The sequence below is a fragment of the Parambassis ranga genome, chromosome 7 (genome assembly GCF_900634625.1).
Source record: "Parambassis ranga chromosome 7, fParRan2.1, whole genome shotgun sequence".
Taxonomy (NCBI): Eukaryota; Metazoa; Chordata; class Actinopteri; family Ambassidae; genus Parambassis; species Parambassis ranga.
In genome coordinates this window covers 6753753-6766204 of record NC_041028.1, presented here as the reverse complement: position 1 = coordinate 6766204, position 12452 = coordinate 6753753, and the positions used below count along the sequence as shown (strand labels likewise).

Sequence of the window (12452 nt, the reverse complement as noted above, 5' to 3'; positions counted from 1 at the left end):
GCTGTGTCCACCAGATACAGGGGAGGTGAAATATTCATGATCTTATAACATACAATGTAGGTTTATTTTAAATGGTAATTGGCAATACAAGTCTATTGTTTATCATAGATAGATAGATAGATAGATAGATAGATAGAATCGATAGATAGATAGATAGATGTTTATCTGAAAATATGACTGTGTCTTTGGTACCAGTGCTGCTGTGCTCTCTCTTAGTGTCTCACATTTCCATGATGCAGTCACAGGAAGGAGGAAAAAAGAGAAGAGTTAGGATGAAAGGATCCTTGCTGTCTCTCTTGAGGATGATGATGCTGCGGCGCATGCTGATGCAGATACTGAATTTCACTTTTACAGCATCTCTGTGGATCTTTCCCTCGGTTAGTACCGCTTTCTCACCAACTCCTCTGCCTTTCAGTCTCACTGTTTTTCTTTTTTGTGTTGGGGGAATTGCAGAGCAGTGAACTCTCCACGCAGGGAAGCACACTTACATGCATGTCAGTGTTGCAGTTTTTTTTTTTCTTTTTTTTCCTCTGGGGTTGCACCAGTCTCACTCTGCAGTTATTGTTTGGGGCACAAGAGCACAATAATGTGCAAAGCATCCTTCATAAATTCTGGCAATGTAGTTGGTGTTTAGGTAGAAACAAAAATAACCCTGAATCTGGCACTGGCACATTATTTGTGCACACAGTTTTCTCCAGAATATGTGCTCTTTGCTGCACTAGTTTGTGTCGGCAGTTTGAAATAACTGAGGAGACGGATACCTCCAACCTTATCAGGAACCAAAGACTTTTAATAAGTGAAACAATACTAATAAATAAAGATTAACCAAGTTGCACATTCAAAATAAAATCCAACAAAACAGACATAACACTGAATGAAGTACCATCGCACAGATTATTAAAAAAAGAAAAACACCCCCCAGACATTTACAAATTTTCTTAAAAACTTCAAGAGGCAAACATAGACATTGTATAAAAGCATCATACAGTAGAGCATCTGAGTATAATTTACAAATTTACTGAAGGATAAATACTTTAGCTGATCTCTAACCTGACAGGTACATGTAAAAACATGTATCTGTCAGGTAAGGCTCCAGCCCTTTTTTTAAGTGATCAATAACAGTGATGAGGTGATGATGAAAGCTGTCCATCAAATCATGGGAAACTCACAAATTATCTATAATAACTTTTAATAGCTTTGTCCACATCTCCATTGGTCTCGTCTCTGTTGGTGCGTCATAGAATAAAAGCCATGAGCATCTCTGCCGGCGGATATGGCTACATCAGGCATTTGTGAGAGAACACTGCAGCTGTCCTTCATCTGACTCTCCACACACACACACACGCTCACACACACACACAGGCTACATCAGTACGGAGCAAACTTCTGTCTTTCTGGCTTTTTGATGCAGTTGGCTGAGGAGATTTTGGCGGTGTAGGCAGCCAGAGTGGTGTGGGTGGGTGCTGCAGTGACGGCCACAGTGGGGGCAGGGCTGGACAGAGTCAGAAAGGGGACGGACTTCACCCCCAGCAGCCCAGAGAGGGGCATGGCTCCGTACGGAGCACCCAGCATATGAGCCGGGGTCAGGGCGCCCACGGCGGCCAGGGTGGGTGCAGGGGAGGCAGCTGGGGAAGCAGGCTGGTTGAAGGCCATGTTGAGGTCGACTGGAGTTGCCATGGTGGCTGCCTGGGCTGTGGATTTGGCTGTCTCTAAACTATGAAGGCAATGATAGGAGGAGGGAGGACAGGGACACAGGACAGGGAGTGAAGATTAGAGGATTATACTGTTGCTGCAACACTGGGGAAGTTTCTGGAAAATTATTAAAGGGGAACTCCTTCAATGTTAAAGTCTGTTTCCAGAGAGCGTTATATGAACAAGTGTATTGAGGGAGCTGTGTGAAGAGGGTATAAAGTGAGCAGTGAGCTAATCTGACGTCTAGATTAGCTCTCATATATGTTTCAAGTTAGGGTTCTATATCCAATAATTAAAGGGAAATGTACATGTTTTCATTGGATACATTCAAAAGAACTGTAATGTAACTTCCTTGACTTTCTTGGGATTGACTGGGAATAAATACATAAAGAAATTCATCTTTATTGTATTTTCTTTGTAAAGCCTAAATACTGGTTTCTTGGTTATTATATCTTAATAATATTGCCTGTATCTATAAATTGTATTTATTGTTCTTTGATATGCTGTTACTACAACTTAATTTCCCTATGATGGGGATTAATAAAGTAATTTTTAATCTTAATCTTAATGCCTAATAGGAAGCACAGAAATATATATCTTCATGTAAAGAAAGAAATGTAAAGTGAATTCATTTGTTCTATTTAACTACTCTGTACTCTGTGTTGATTTCTCTGTTTATTTATATTGTGTTCAGTTTCATCCTTCTGCCTACTTTTAAATTATTTACTGTAGAATTGAGTTTTGTGTTGGTATGTTTGTTGTGTATTCAGAAAAAGGCAGAGCTGAATTCTGAGGCAGCTTTATGCTGTCTGCTTTAACTTATTCTCTTGAGCACAATTACTAGCAGCATGAGGACGCCCCTCATTAGCACATACAGTATGACCTTTGACCCTTCTGAAACAATGCATATCTTTCTGGTCTGATTCATTAGATGGCCGCATGTGTCTCCCGTGTGTTCCCTTACCAGGAGGTAATGAGGTACTGGGCCAAGTTGATGCTGACTGGTGTTCCTGTGATAGTGACATGGCGGTCGCTTGTCCCATCCAGCTGGCTGCCGATCTTTATCTGAGCTCCTGACACCTGCCTGATCTCGTTGATCTTAGTGCCCTGACGGCCGATGATGGAACCAATCAGCTGCGGGAGAACAGAGGTGAGACAAATTGGTCAGCTTGATGGAAACATTAATAGCTGTGTTGATGTACTGAAGAAGAAGAGGACTTCAATAAATCTTTTGACTGAATGCAGCTACTTTCTCTCTGTTGGATCTGCTGATGAAAGTGATTCTGATGAAAAGGGCAAAGGCCCCTAACAACACTAGGAAAAAAAAACTGCAGTGCTGCCGAGCCGACTTAATGCAGAGCACTTCAAATATTGCAATTACATTGTTTGTCTTCAGCGGATTGGTCATCCATCATGCATGTCAAATGCATTTTTTTCCCCTGAGTCTCCCTTAATTGCTACTGTGCGTGCACCGGTAAAAGAGACGAGAGAGGGCACATTTGCCTCTCATTAATCTAAGTGGCTAAAAGGTTATTGATTCTTCAGAGTGGTGATGACTTCCCAAACAAATCACTTCCCAAACACATGTCAGCTAGATGCATCTCCACACTAATGGAAAACATAATGGGAAAATAACTCAGATATATAATATACAGCCCCTCTCTGCTGAAAGCAGATTAGACAATGGCACTACTTTTATTGCATTCCAAAATACATTATCACTTTAGTTCTGCTTTCATTACCTAACCTGGGTTCCTTCCTATTAGTGACAATGGATATTAACCAGAACCAGAGCTCTGTGCTGCCTATCAGCTCAAGTGCAGGGTGCCAGTGCTCAGGCGACAGAGTTATGCCACCAAATATATAGTGAGTGGGCTAGACAGTGATGAAGTACTTGTGTGTGTGTTGGACATTTAGCAGCGGCTGATGTATAGGTAGAACTACACCACACACACACTCACAGTGAGTGTTTGTGCTGCACTTGTCCTCCCTGCGTTTCACATTCCTTTCCTGAGAAGTAAGCAGCCTGTTCCACAAGGCCCGATCTGTCACACAGCGACCTGGTTGGTCTGCCTGGCTATTATTGGCTCAGCAGTTTATTCTGTCTGTGTGTGTGTGTGTGTGCCAGCCAGTCTAAAGAGCAACTCTAGAGACAATGGTCACTACAGACCTCAAATCACAGATAACGTCTCTCCCCCACTGAGACCAAAAATCTCCACTGGCCTTTCACACCAGCTGTCAATAGACACCAGCTGTCAACAGCTCACCCACTTTGGTTTGTGTGACCCTTAGACAAGACAAACAACCTCAAAAATAAAAGGCAACAGAGGCAGCTTGTGTATTTTTACAGTAAAGTAACAGTAAAGCTGCGACCATGAGTGGCCTATATACTGTTGAGTTCCTGCTGAGGCAGTCATTTGGAAGGACACAGGAAAAGGGATGGCACGGTGAAGGCGCAACCATTTTTCTTATGGCTAAATATCCTGCAGATGTACAGTACACACAGTGGGTGTAAGCAATTTCTCAATGCATCTGTGTGTCTTGTTCTCCTGTGTGTGTGTGTGAGCACAGGGCAGGACTGTGTGGCCGGTCTGAGAAAAAGGAGGGGAGGGGAGGACGGAGGGCTGAGGAGGCTCAGTCATGGCTGTTAAGTCCTCTCTTCTGGAACAATGGCTGGAGCTTACAGCTGTCCCTGTCACGTATAGCACTGGACTCCCTCATTCCTCTGATGCATTGTGCTGCTCAGCCTTCAGGCATTTTAGAAATGTTGTTTAAAGGGACGTAGCTACACACTACACTGCGCTATGAAACCTTAAGTAATCAATACAATTTATGTTTTTTTCCTGTACAGAGAAAAGAGAGAATTTATCTTTGTCTTCTGTTGCTGTTTTTATGTGTTAACGAACACTAGGATGTACGAAAAATACTCACAAACAAGAGCAGCATTTGATCCCTTTTGATGCTGCAGTGCTCAGCTGCTCTGGGATTTAGACACCAGTTTTCTGACTAGCACTTCAGTTCAAAATGAAATGTTAAATTATAAATGGCTTCATTACAACTCCTACTTTTTTTATTATTTCTCTAAATGTTCAAAAAAAGAAAAAAAATGAAATCTCTGCTGGCCATCTGACTTTATTTTCACTCTCAGATCGGAGAAAGACGTTTCGTCAAACCCTGGCGGAGACTGAGTGAAGAGAGGAAAGGATCTTTGTCTGTTTTCTTATTGGCTGTTTTGACAGCAGACAGATTCTAAGTAGGTCAGGGAACATGAGAGGATTTACTGAAACACTCATGGGAGTCACTCTAAGACATCGCAACTGCAACCCAGACAATAATGCCAAAGGATCCATATCAGCTCAAAATCCCTTTAACCTTGGGTTAGTCTGAGGTTAGAATAATGAGGATAATTAGTACGTTGCCGGCATGTCTCTCGTCTCTTTTGAAGTCGTGTCAGATGCCTTTGCAGTTGCAGCTCATCACCTGCACGTGTGTTGTGTACATGTGAGCTGACTTCCTGCCCCCCCCATCCTTTGCACATAAAGAACACCCCAAAATTATGAGTTGATTTTCCTTACATCATTGGGAATAAGCAGCTCCTGAGACGTCTGAGAGTTTGAGTCCATCCCTGATGAGAGAAAATACCATCAGAAAATTGACATATTGGACATTCTGAGTCTTCATTCAGCCCTTTCATTTAACAAAACACTACTGACGTACTGGAAAAACCCCTTTCTCTATAAAAACTGCCAGATACAGTAAAGCAGTTAATTTCCATTTTAATGGACTGATGCTTAACACAGCACCCATTCTTTTCTTTTCCCCCTCAGTTCTTTCTAAGTCTGCAGAACGTATCATTTCACATAATAGTTTCTCCTTCAGGCTGAAAGATATAAAGTCACTTCTCCTCCCTTCTCACTGACAAGCTCATCATCAGTGCAGCTAATGACAGCCAGCCTTTAACAGCTCACGTATGACAAGTTACAGATAGAGGTGAAATACACTATCACTACATACCAGGTATGATAGTCGAAGCAGACTGGGCAATGGGACTCAGGCCTTGCTGCATTGACAGCTGATGCAGCTTGGCCAGCTGCAAAACACAACAGGTACAACAGCATGATTCACCACAATCTAAATCATTCAAGTATTCATTTTTAATTTAATTATAATACATCCCCAAATGGTTATACCTCTGAGTGTGGAATGCCATATTGGTTTTGCAAAGTGTAGGCCTGAAAGAGAGCATCCTACATTAGGGAAATTGCAGCAATAAAAACATCACACACAGGCAATAAATCTGCAGCCTCCTAATGGAAGTGCTTCGCTGTCAATTCACACTGATTAAATTTTCACCCAAATAGCACAAAAAAGTCATATTTTCTCATTCTATTAGTTCGACAAAAAATGCAGACTCATAGTTTGGATTTTGAAATTCCTGAGATTTTCACAGTGCAATAGAGGTCAACCGAGTTCTGTTTGTGATGCTCGCAGCATTGAAAATAAGTTATAAAAGTTTCAACAGGAACATCTCTGTCTGCATACCATGTCTCTGTTAACCCACAGACCTCAATGTGGATCATTTTTACAAGGACTATAAAAAACTTTTAAGGTTGTAATTCACAGATGAAGACATAAAGTAAAAAAAAATATCTGCAGAGAACAAACTATTTATATGTAAATTGAAGTAGTTTGAGATTTTAGGGAGGCATTTGCGATGTCAATGCCAATAGAAAATCAAAAATATATGTATAACAAGGCCACATTCTGCTGTGGTGAGCACAGACAATGCCATTGTGTGTGCAGTAGATACAATTTAATCCCATGTTTTTACTCAGAAGAGAGAGGTGTTACAGAAAGTCAGAACAAGCCTTTCTTCCTGTATCATCAACACTGACTGCACCTGCTTCTTCAGTCAAGTCTGAAATATTCACTTACTTCCTGAATCAAAAGCTCATAAGAGAAACGTTGTTAAAACACAACAACGGCTCTTTCTGGACACATAACACTGTGTGTCTCTATGTGCAGCTGGCTATGAGTGAACAGAGACCGTCAGAAGAGATACTGTAGAAAAAAAAAGTAGCAGAGTTCCTCTCTCTACGGCCACTCTGGGGCTCTGTTAAACTAAATGAAAATGTTTACAGCCCTCCTCTCTCAGACACCTCAAACTAAGGTGATGCATTATTTTTTATTTCTTTTTATTTATTTATTTTGTAGAAGCTCTCCTAAAAGATGTCACCATTTCAAACTAGTTAAAGCACTTCTCATGAAACTAGGAAAGCAGCTGAATTATAGGATGAGCTAAGTGAGTTCTTGAGATCTTAAAAAGCTACAGAGTATTTGGGTTAAAGGCCATTCTTGCCTTAACTAAAATCATATACTGTGAAAAATACATGTTCCTCTTTGAGTTTGGATAATGTAACACAACTTTATCCTGACCTCAGCCTCAACCAACTAATGTAAAGACTAGCAAATGTTGAAAAGCTGTCATCTTCATCCATCTGTCTATCTGTTTATTCTGTAATTAGTGAGGGTGGTGTGTGTGCAGCCCTCCCTTGTTACAGTTATGGCCCTGACCAGACAGCACTTAGCTTAACTCAATTCTCTCTGACGCCAGCAGTCTGGGCCAATATTACCAGTCCATCCTATATGGCCATAAACTGGAGAGGAGAACCCATCCTTACAGTGCATCAATACATCACAGGGCTGCAGGATCGCACATGAACACTGCACCTTCATTGCAATAATCCTGCCTTTCACATCATGAAGGATCTTTACATTTCATTATGTAAAGTCTAATTCTTTTTTTTTTTAGAAGATGTTGTTTCCATTCCAATGTTATGACAGCGGCTGCTATTGCTCGCATGAGAGAAATATTCCTAAAGCCAAACTGTTTCTGGTGCAGAGGGAGGCAGGACTAAAAAAGAGATGGTGGTGGTGATGTGTGATGGCATCGTGTTTCAGCAGCAGTTATAGCTCTTATGACAGGCTAGAACAATAGCTGCAGCTTACGCTCAGCTGTTGTTTTTAATGCCTCATGCCATATGATGGACTGTGTAACTTTGGACATACCACACAACCCCTGGTCTCACTCGGCACTCAGATCCCCACAGACCTGAAACTCATTCCTGTGCTCCACAATGAAGTCTGCTACAAGCCTAGAGAGATTTTTTTAATATATATATATTTAGAAGAACATGAATTATTGTTCAGTTACCTGCTGAAGGTCCAGGCCAGCCTGGGTGACTGAGTACAGAGGGTGAGGTGCAAATTCAGATGCCTCATATACCTACAAAAAGCATTTAATGTGATGATTAGTGGAGAGAATTATATAAATATTCACTGATAGATGTACCAAAAATAATAAATATAACTTCAATTCATATGAGGTGTTTGCTACAGAATAAAGGTTGGTCTGAGATGAGCACTGGAGGCTGCATTCTGACACCTTAAAGCATCTAACAGGCTTATAGACTATGACTCATCCACAGACCATTTCCCCGTTCCTCTTCATTTTCTCCTCCCTGACAAATTATACAAACATTCCTTATCACTGTGCAGCCTTTATTAAAGCCATCTCCTAGTGACCGGGATCACACCCCGGCTTTAATGTGATAGCCCATTATGAGGAATATCAAAAACACAAAGCCATTCCATAAATTGACCAGAGCCTGAGGCAGCACAAACAGTGTCAGAACTGCTGACAGCTATGCAGAATATCTGGCTGCTGCTTCAGCCAGAGGAGACGGCAGGTCTCCAGTCTCACTTGCTAATCTTGTGACTCGCTCCGTGGGAGGGTGGATATCTGTCCCTTCTCAAACAGCAGCATCTATACTAGTCAGCCCCACCCTGACACACACACACATATAAACCACCTGATCCCCCACTGAGGACCTTCTGTATGTGTCTTGTTTCAACACAGGGGTTAGCAAAGACTTTAATGAAGGATGTGATCACTGGCAGGACCTCGTAAAACATTCTCCAATAACCATTTGTAGCTTCATGTATGTCATTCCCACATGCTTTTTTTCAATAATGCAAATAAGGATAATATGCCAAAAATGCCAAAAAACAAATATCTGATGTTGGTTTGATGTTTTTAGGATGATTTTTCATCAACTCATCATTAAGTTACAATCTGAATTTTAACTAAAAAAAATTCAAAATTTAGCCTGCTCAGCAACCTAAAAGGACAGCAAACAGAAAACACTCACACCGTTCTTCATGGTGTGCTATTTATATGCAACTCCATAACTCTGTAGCGCTATCACAATAGCCTCAGATGCACTTAATGTGTTAGCATGCTAACACATGATAAGTATAAGAATAACACTGCTAAATGTTAATTACATTGGTAAGAATATAAATTGAGTGTTATCGAGTGCCGATTGACTTGTCCAATGTCTTCAGTGAGTTTCAGGTTATATGGAGTCATATGGAGGCCATTGACCATGTGACTGTTGTTATTCTGTCTCAGTCAGAGTTCTGTGCTGCTGAAAAAGGAAGTTGTGGTTAAGATAGGAAAAAAAGTTGATAAGGAATCCAACTGTACATGTCCACATGGGTATGGCACCATTGTTACAGAGCCATTGTGACCCAGAAATACATTTTGTATCCTTTTAAAATGCTAGCTAGAGCTTTTTAGTGTATTTTTCTTGTCTGGTGTAAAAAGGTCCTGCATGAAAGGCTTCTGGTTGTTTTTCTTTTTTAAATGCATTCTCATGTTTGCTGTTGTTGAACAGGAAGCCCAGACATTCACAGGCTAGAGAAGTCTACAGCAGTTGCATTTCCACCCAGATGCTAAGATAGCCTACTCCACCCAGCTGGAGTGGGCTATGTTCACTCCAGCTGCCAGAATAGCTTTCCTTTAGATGTTGGCAGCGACCACCAGAGCAAGATCATCATATTTCTTACTGGTTGTTACCTGTTTTCCTGCTATCATTAATCTGTTCCTCCTCGAGTCAGCATTTAGTGCTGTTGTCATAAATCTTGCTGCCTTGAATGAAACAGTTTCATTACTCACATATGCACCCCCCCCCCACCATCCCCCACCCCCTCAGTCTAACCTCCTGGACATTAAAGGGGGATTCACCACCTTGTGAACTTTGAGAACCATAGTGTCAGTGTTTGACAGATAAGCTCTATAATGCGCGTGTGTGTGTGTGTGTGTCTTTTTCTTACCTGGTTCCCTGCGATGAGAAGAGCAGCTGGTGAGGGGCTCGGTCGATAGGGGATGGTGGCACCCTTTGGTGGAGACTGAGGAGTCAAATACGGGACAAGGGGTCAAAGGATGTAAGTTAAACCTTGACCATAGATCAATGTTTTAGGCATAAGACAAAGCTCCAAACGGTTACATTCTGAAATGCTAAAGCCTTAAATCGTGTCAAATTTTCTGCCACATTAAGATACATTCATACTTAATAATGAACTAAACTGCTAATGACAGCGACATTATTTCTCTTTTGATAATATTAGTCACTCATTGAATAATTGAAGCAGTGCAGTGAGTGCTCTTTGTGGATAATAGCTCTGAGATTTAGGGTGTATCAGACCTCAAGGCTCTGCAGAGGCTGGCCCCGTGAATGAATCAAGCATCCGCTGACAAAGAGACGTTTGAGGATAAAATTCTTCCAACACAAATAAGAAAAGCAGATTATACAGTTCTACACAATGCTGTGTATCTTATCAAGTATGTGCAATGTTGGTGATACTGTTTTTTTTGGGTTCCAAATGTAGAGCAGTCACAGCAAATTCTTTGTATAACTTTGCATAATTTAAATCTTGGGAGCCAAAAGCAAGATGCTGCTGGTACAGAATCCTAATGAAAGTTGCAAGCCTTTGAAGAAAGCCCTGGAAAACTGGATCAAACTAGCAATTAGTCAGTCAGGTCCAGCTGCAATGCTAAAACAAAAAGGACTTGTGCACTTGCATGAACACACAGTGAGAAACTGTGCTTGGGGTTGTTTTTCCCCCTCTCATCTCTTCCTCAATTTTCTCAAGAGAGCTGTTGTCTAAAGGTGGACAGATTTCGCTGCAGGCCAGTTTGTTTTCTGTTAGCAGCTTAGTGTCCTTTCTAAGAACACAGAGCTCTGACCTGAGAGCCCCCCCCCCCCTTCCTGGTTTATCCGACATCTTACAGCGCAGAAGGTCTACCCAGTTAACAAGCTGGGTGCTGTCTTTGTATTTTCACACTGAATGTAGTCTATTTCCATGCAGCACAATCAGGTGTCATTACATAACTCAGCCTTATAAAAATGCATTGACTTCTGCTGCAGTAAAACAGACAATGCTGGTGAAATAAACACATGTCAAAAACAATTGTTTTCAGCTCCAGCAGCAAAACAGTCAGCTGAGTGTGACTGCAGTTTGGGCTTAAAGAAAGGCACGGTATGCTTCCTACCTCCAGGATTACTGTGCAGATGAGTTTGACACACTGGATTACCGAGTCCTGATTCCCAGATATCGTCACCCCTCGCTCAGTTGAGTTGGGCAGCAAATCCCCCGCCACCTGTATTTGAGCTCCAGTGCTCTGCAAATGATAGGGGGTTTAAAAAAAAAGATTAGCTTGATTCTAGAGATAAGGCAAGTTGTGATTACTCCACTATGACTTCTTTCTGTGCCTGCCTGCTACCTCTCCTGACCTTACAGTACATTTCTCCACATGTATCACAAAAGAAGACTCTGTGCGCTGTTTGACATCGAGTCTTGTCAGATTAAATGGATCGGCAATCAGACAATGCTACGCTCTGAACTGTGGCTAATGTAATGTCTGGAGGCAGAGAGTACTGGCTGAGTTAAGACTTTTTCAGTTTAATCTAGCCTTTCTGATATCAACATATTTCTATGGGGCATGGCTGGATCACACAAATGTTTTCTGCAACTGAGCACATATCATGTGGCAGCCAAACAACAAACAAATCTCAAACTGAAGCAACTTTCTTTCATATGAACAGGAGTGAAAAAAGTGATCTAGATGTAAGGGTAAAGGCTAAAATGAGACAGAATGGAATGAATGGTAATGACCCTAACCCTAACTTCTTCCGACTCCATCCAATAGCTTGTAAAGTTTTTAAGTATTTGTTCATTTTTCACATGCCTTTTAATATTCATTATTTTTCCCACTTTGCTGTTGAAGATAAACATGATCACTGCCTTTCTAATCATAAACCGGAACACACGTGTCCTTTAATTGCAGAAAGTCGTACATAATGAATATCACCCCCTTCCAGCTGCAGACTATATGTTTGCATATCAAGTAATGGATTTGTTCTTTTAATATTTCTCAGACCTGAGTAGATTCGTTTTCAGTGCTGCTCACCTCTCTGATCTCCTTAATCTTGGCCCCTCCTTTCCCGATGAGAGAGCCACACTGGCTGGCAGGGATGACCAGCCGCAGGGTGACTGGAGGCTTGGAGCTGATGGTGCCATTGGCCACCAAAGCAGTCAGGTCCTGGGAGGACATATGAAAAAACACTAATGTAGTGAGAAGGTACTGAGAAGAGACGGAAACATAAGACAGCAGGGACCAAGAGGGGAAGATAAGACTACATACAGTCTTTGCTCGTTAAGTATCTTTCTGGATGTTTGAACTGGAGATCAAACAATACAAACTGGTTGGAATAATATCTAATAAGGCAGGCCCTACAGGCTGGATCTCTTACATGAATCCTTCTAACAACAAAAGCCAGTGGGATATATCGGGAAGTGTCAGGTGAATAGAGAGAGAGACCCAGCACCTCATTAACCTCTGCTCTGTATCTGTA

General features: G+C 41.5%; 1 protein-coding gene across 2 annotated transcripts in view; it reads right to left on the bottom strand.

Moving 5' to 3' along the window:
• Positions 1-769: 769 nt before the first annotated feature.
• Positions 770-12452, bottom strand: part of LOC114438300 (poly(rC)-binding protein 4-like) — a 28408-nt gene continuing 16725 nt past the window's right edge. For both annotated transcript variants that reach the window (XM_028409526.1, XM_028409527.1), the window contains exons 6-14: positions 12008-12139; positions 11090-11218; positions 9871-9945; positions 7907-7978; positions 5883-5924; positions 5707-5782; positions 5268-5317; positions 2657-2826; positions 770-1714 (exon numbers count right to left, since the gene is read on the bottom strand). In XM_028409526.1, coding sequence (XP_028265327.1) covers positions 1369-1714; positions 2657-2826; positions 5268-5317; positions 5707-5782; positions 5883-5924; positions 7907-7978; positions 9871-9945; positions 11090-11218; positions 12008-12139 — 1092 coding nt within the window. In that variant the 3' untranslated portion in view covers positions 770-1368. The remainder of the gene's footprint in view (positions 1715-2656; positions 2827-5267; positions 5318-5706; positions 5783-5882; positions 5925-7906; positions 7979-9870; positions 9946-11089; positions 11219-12007; positions 12140-12452) is intronic.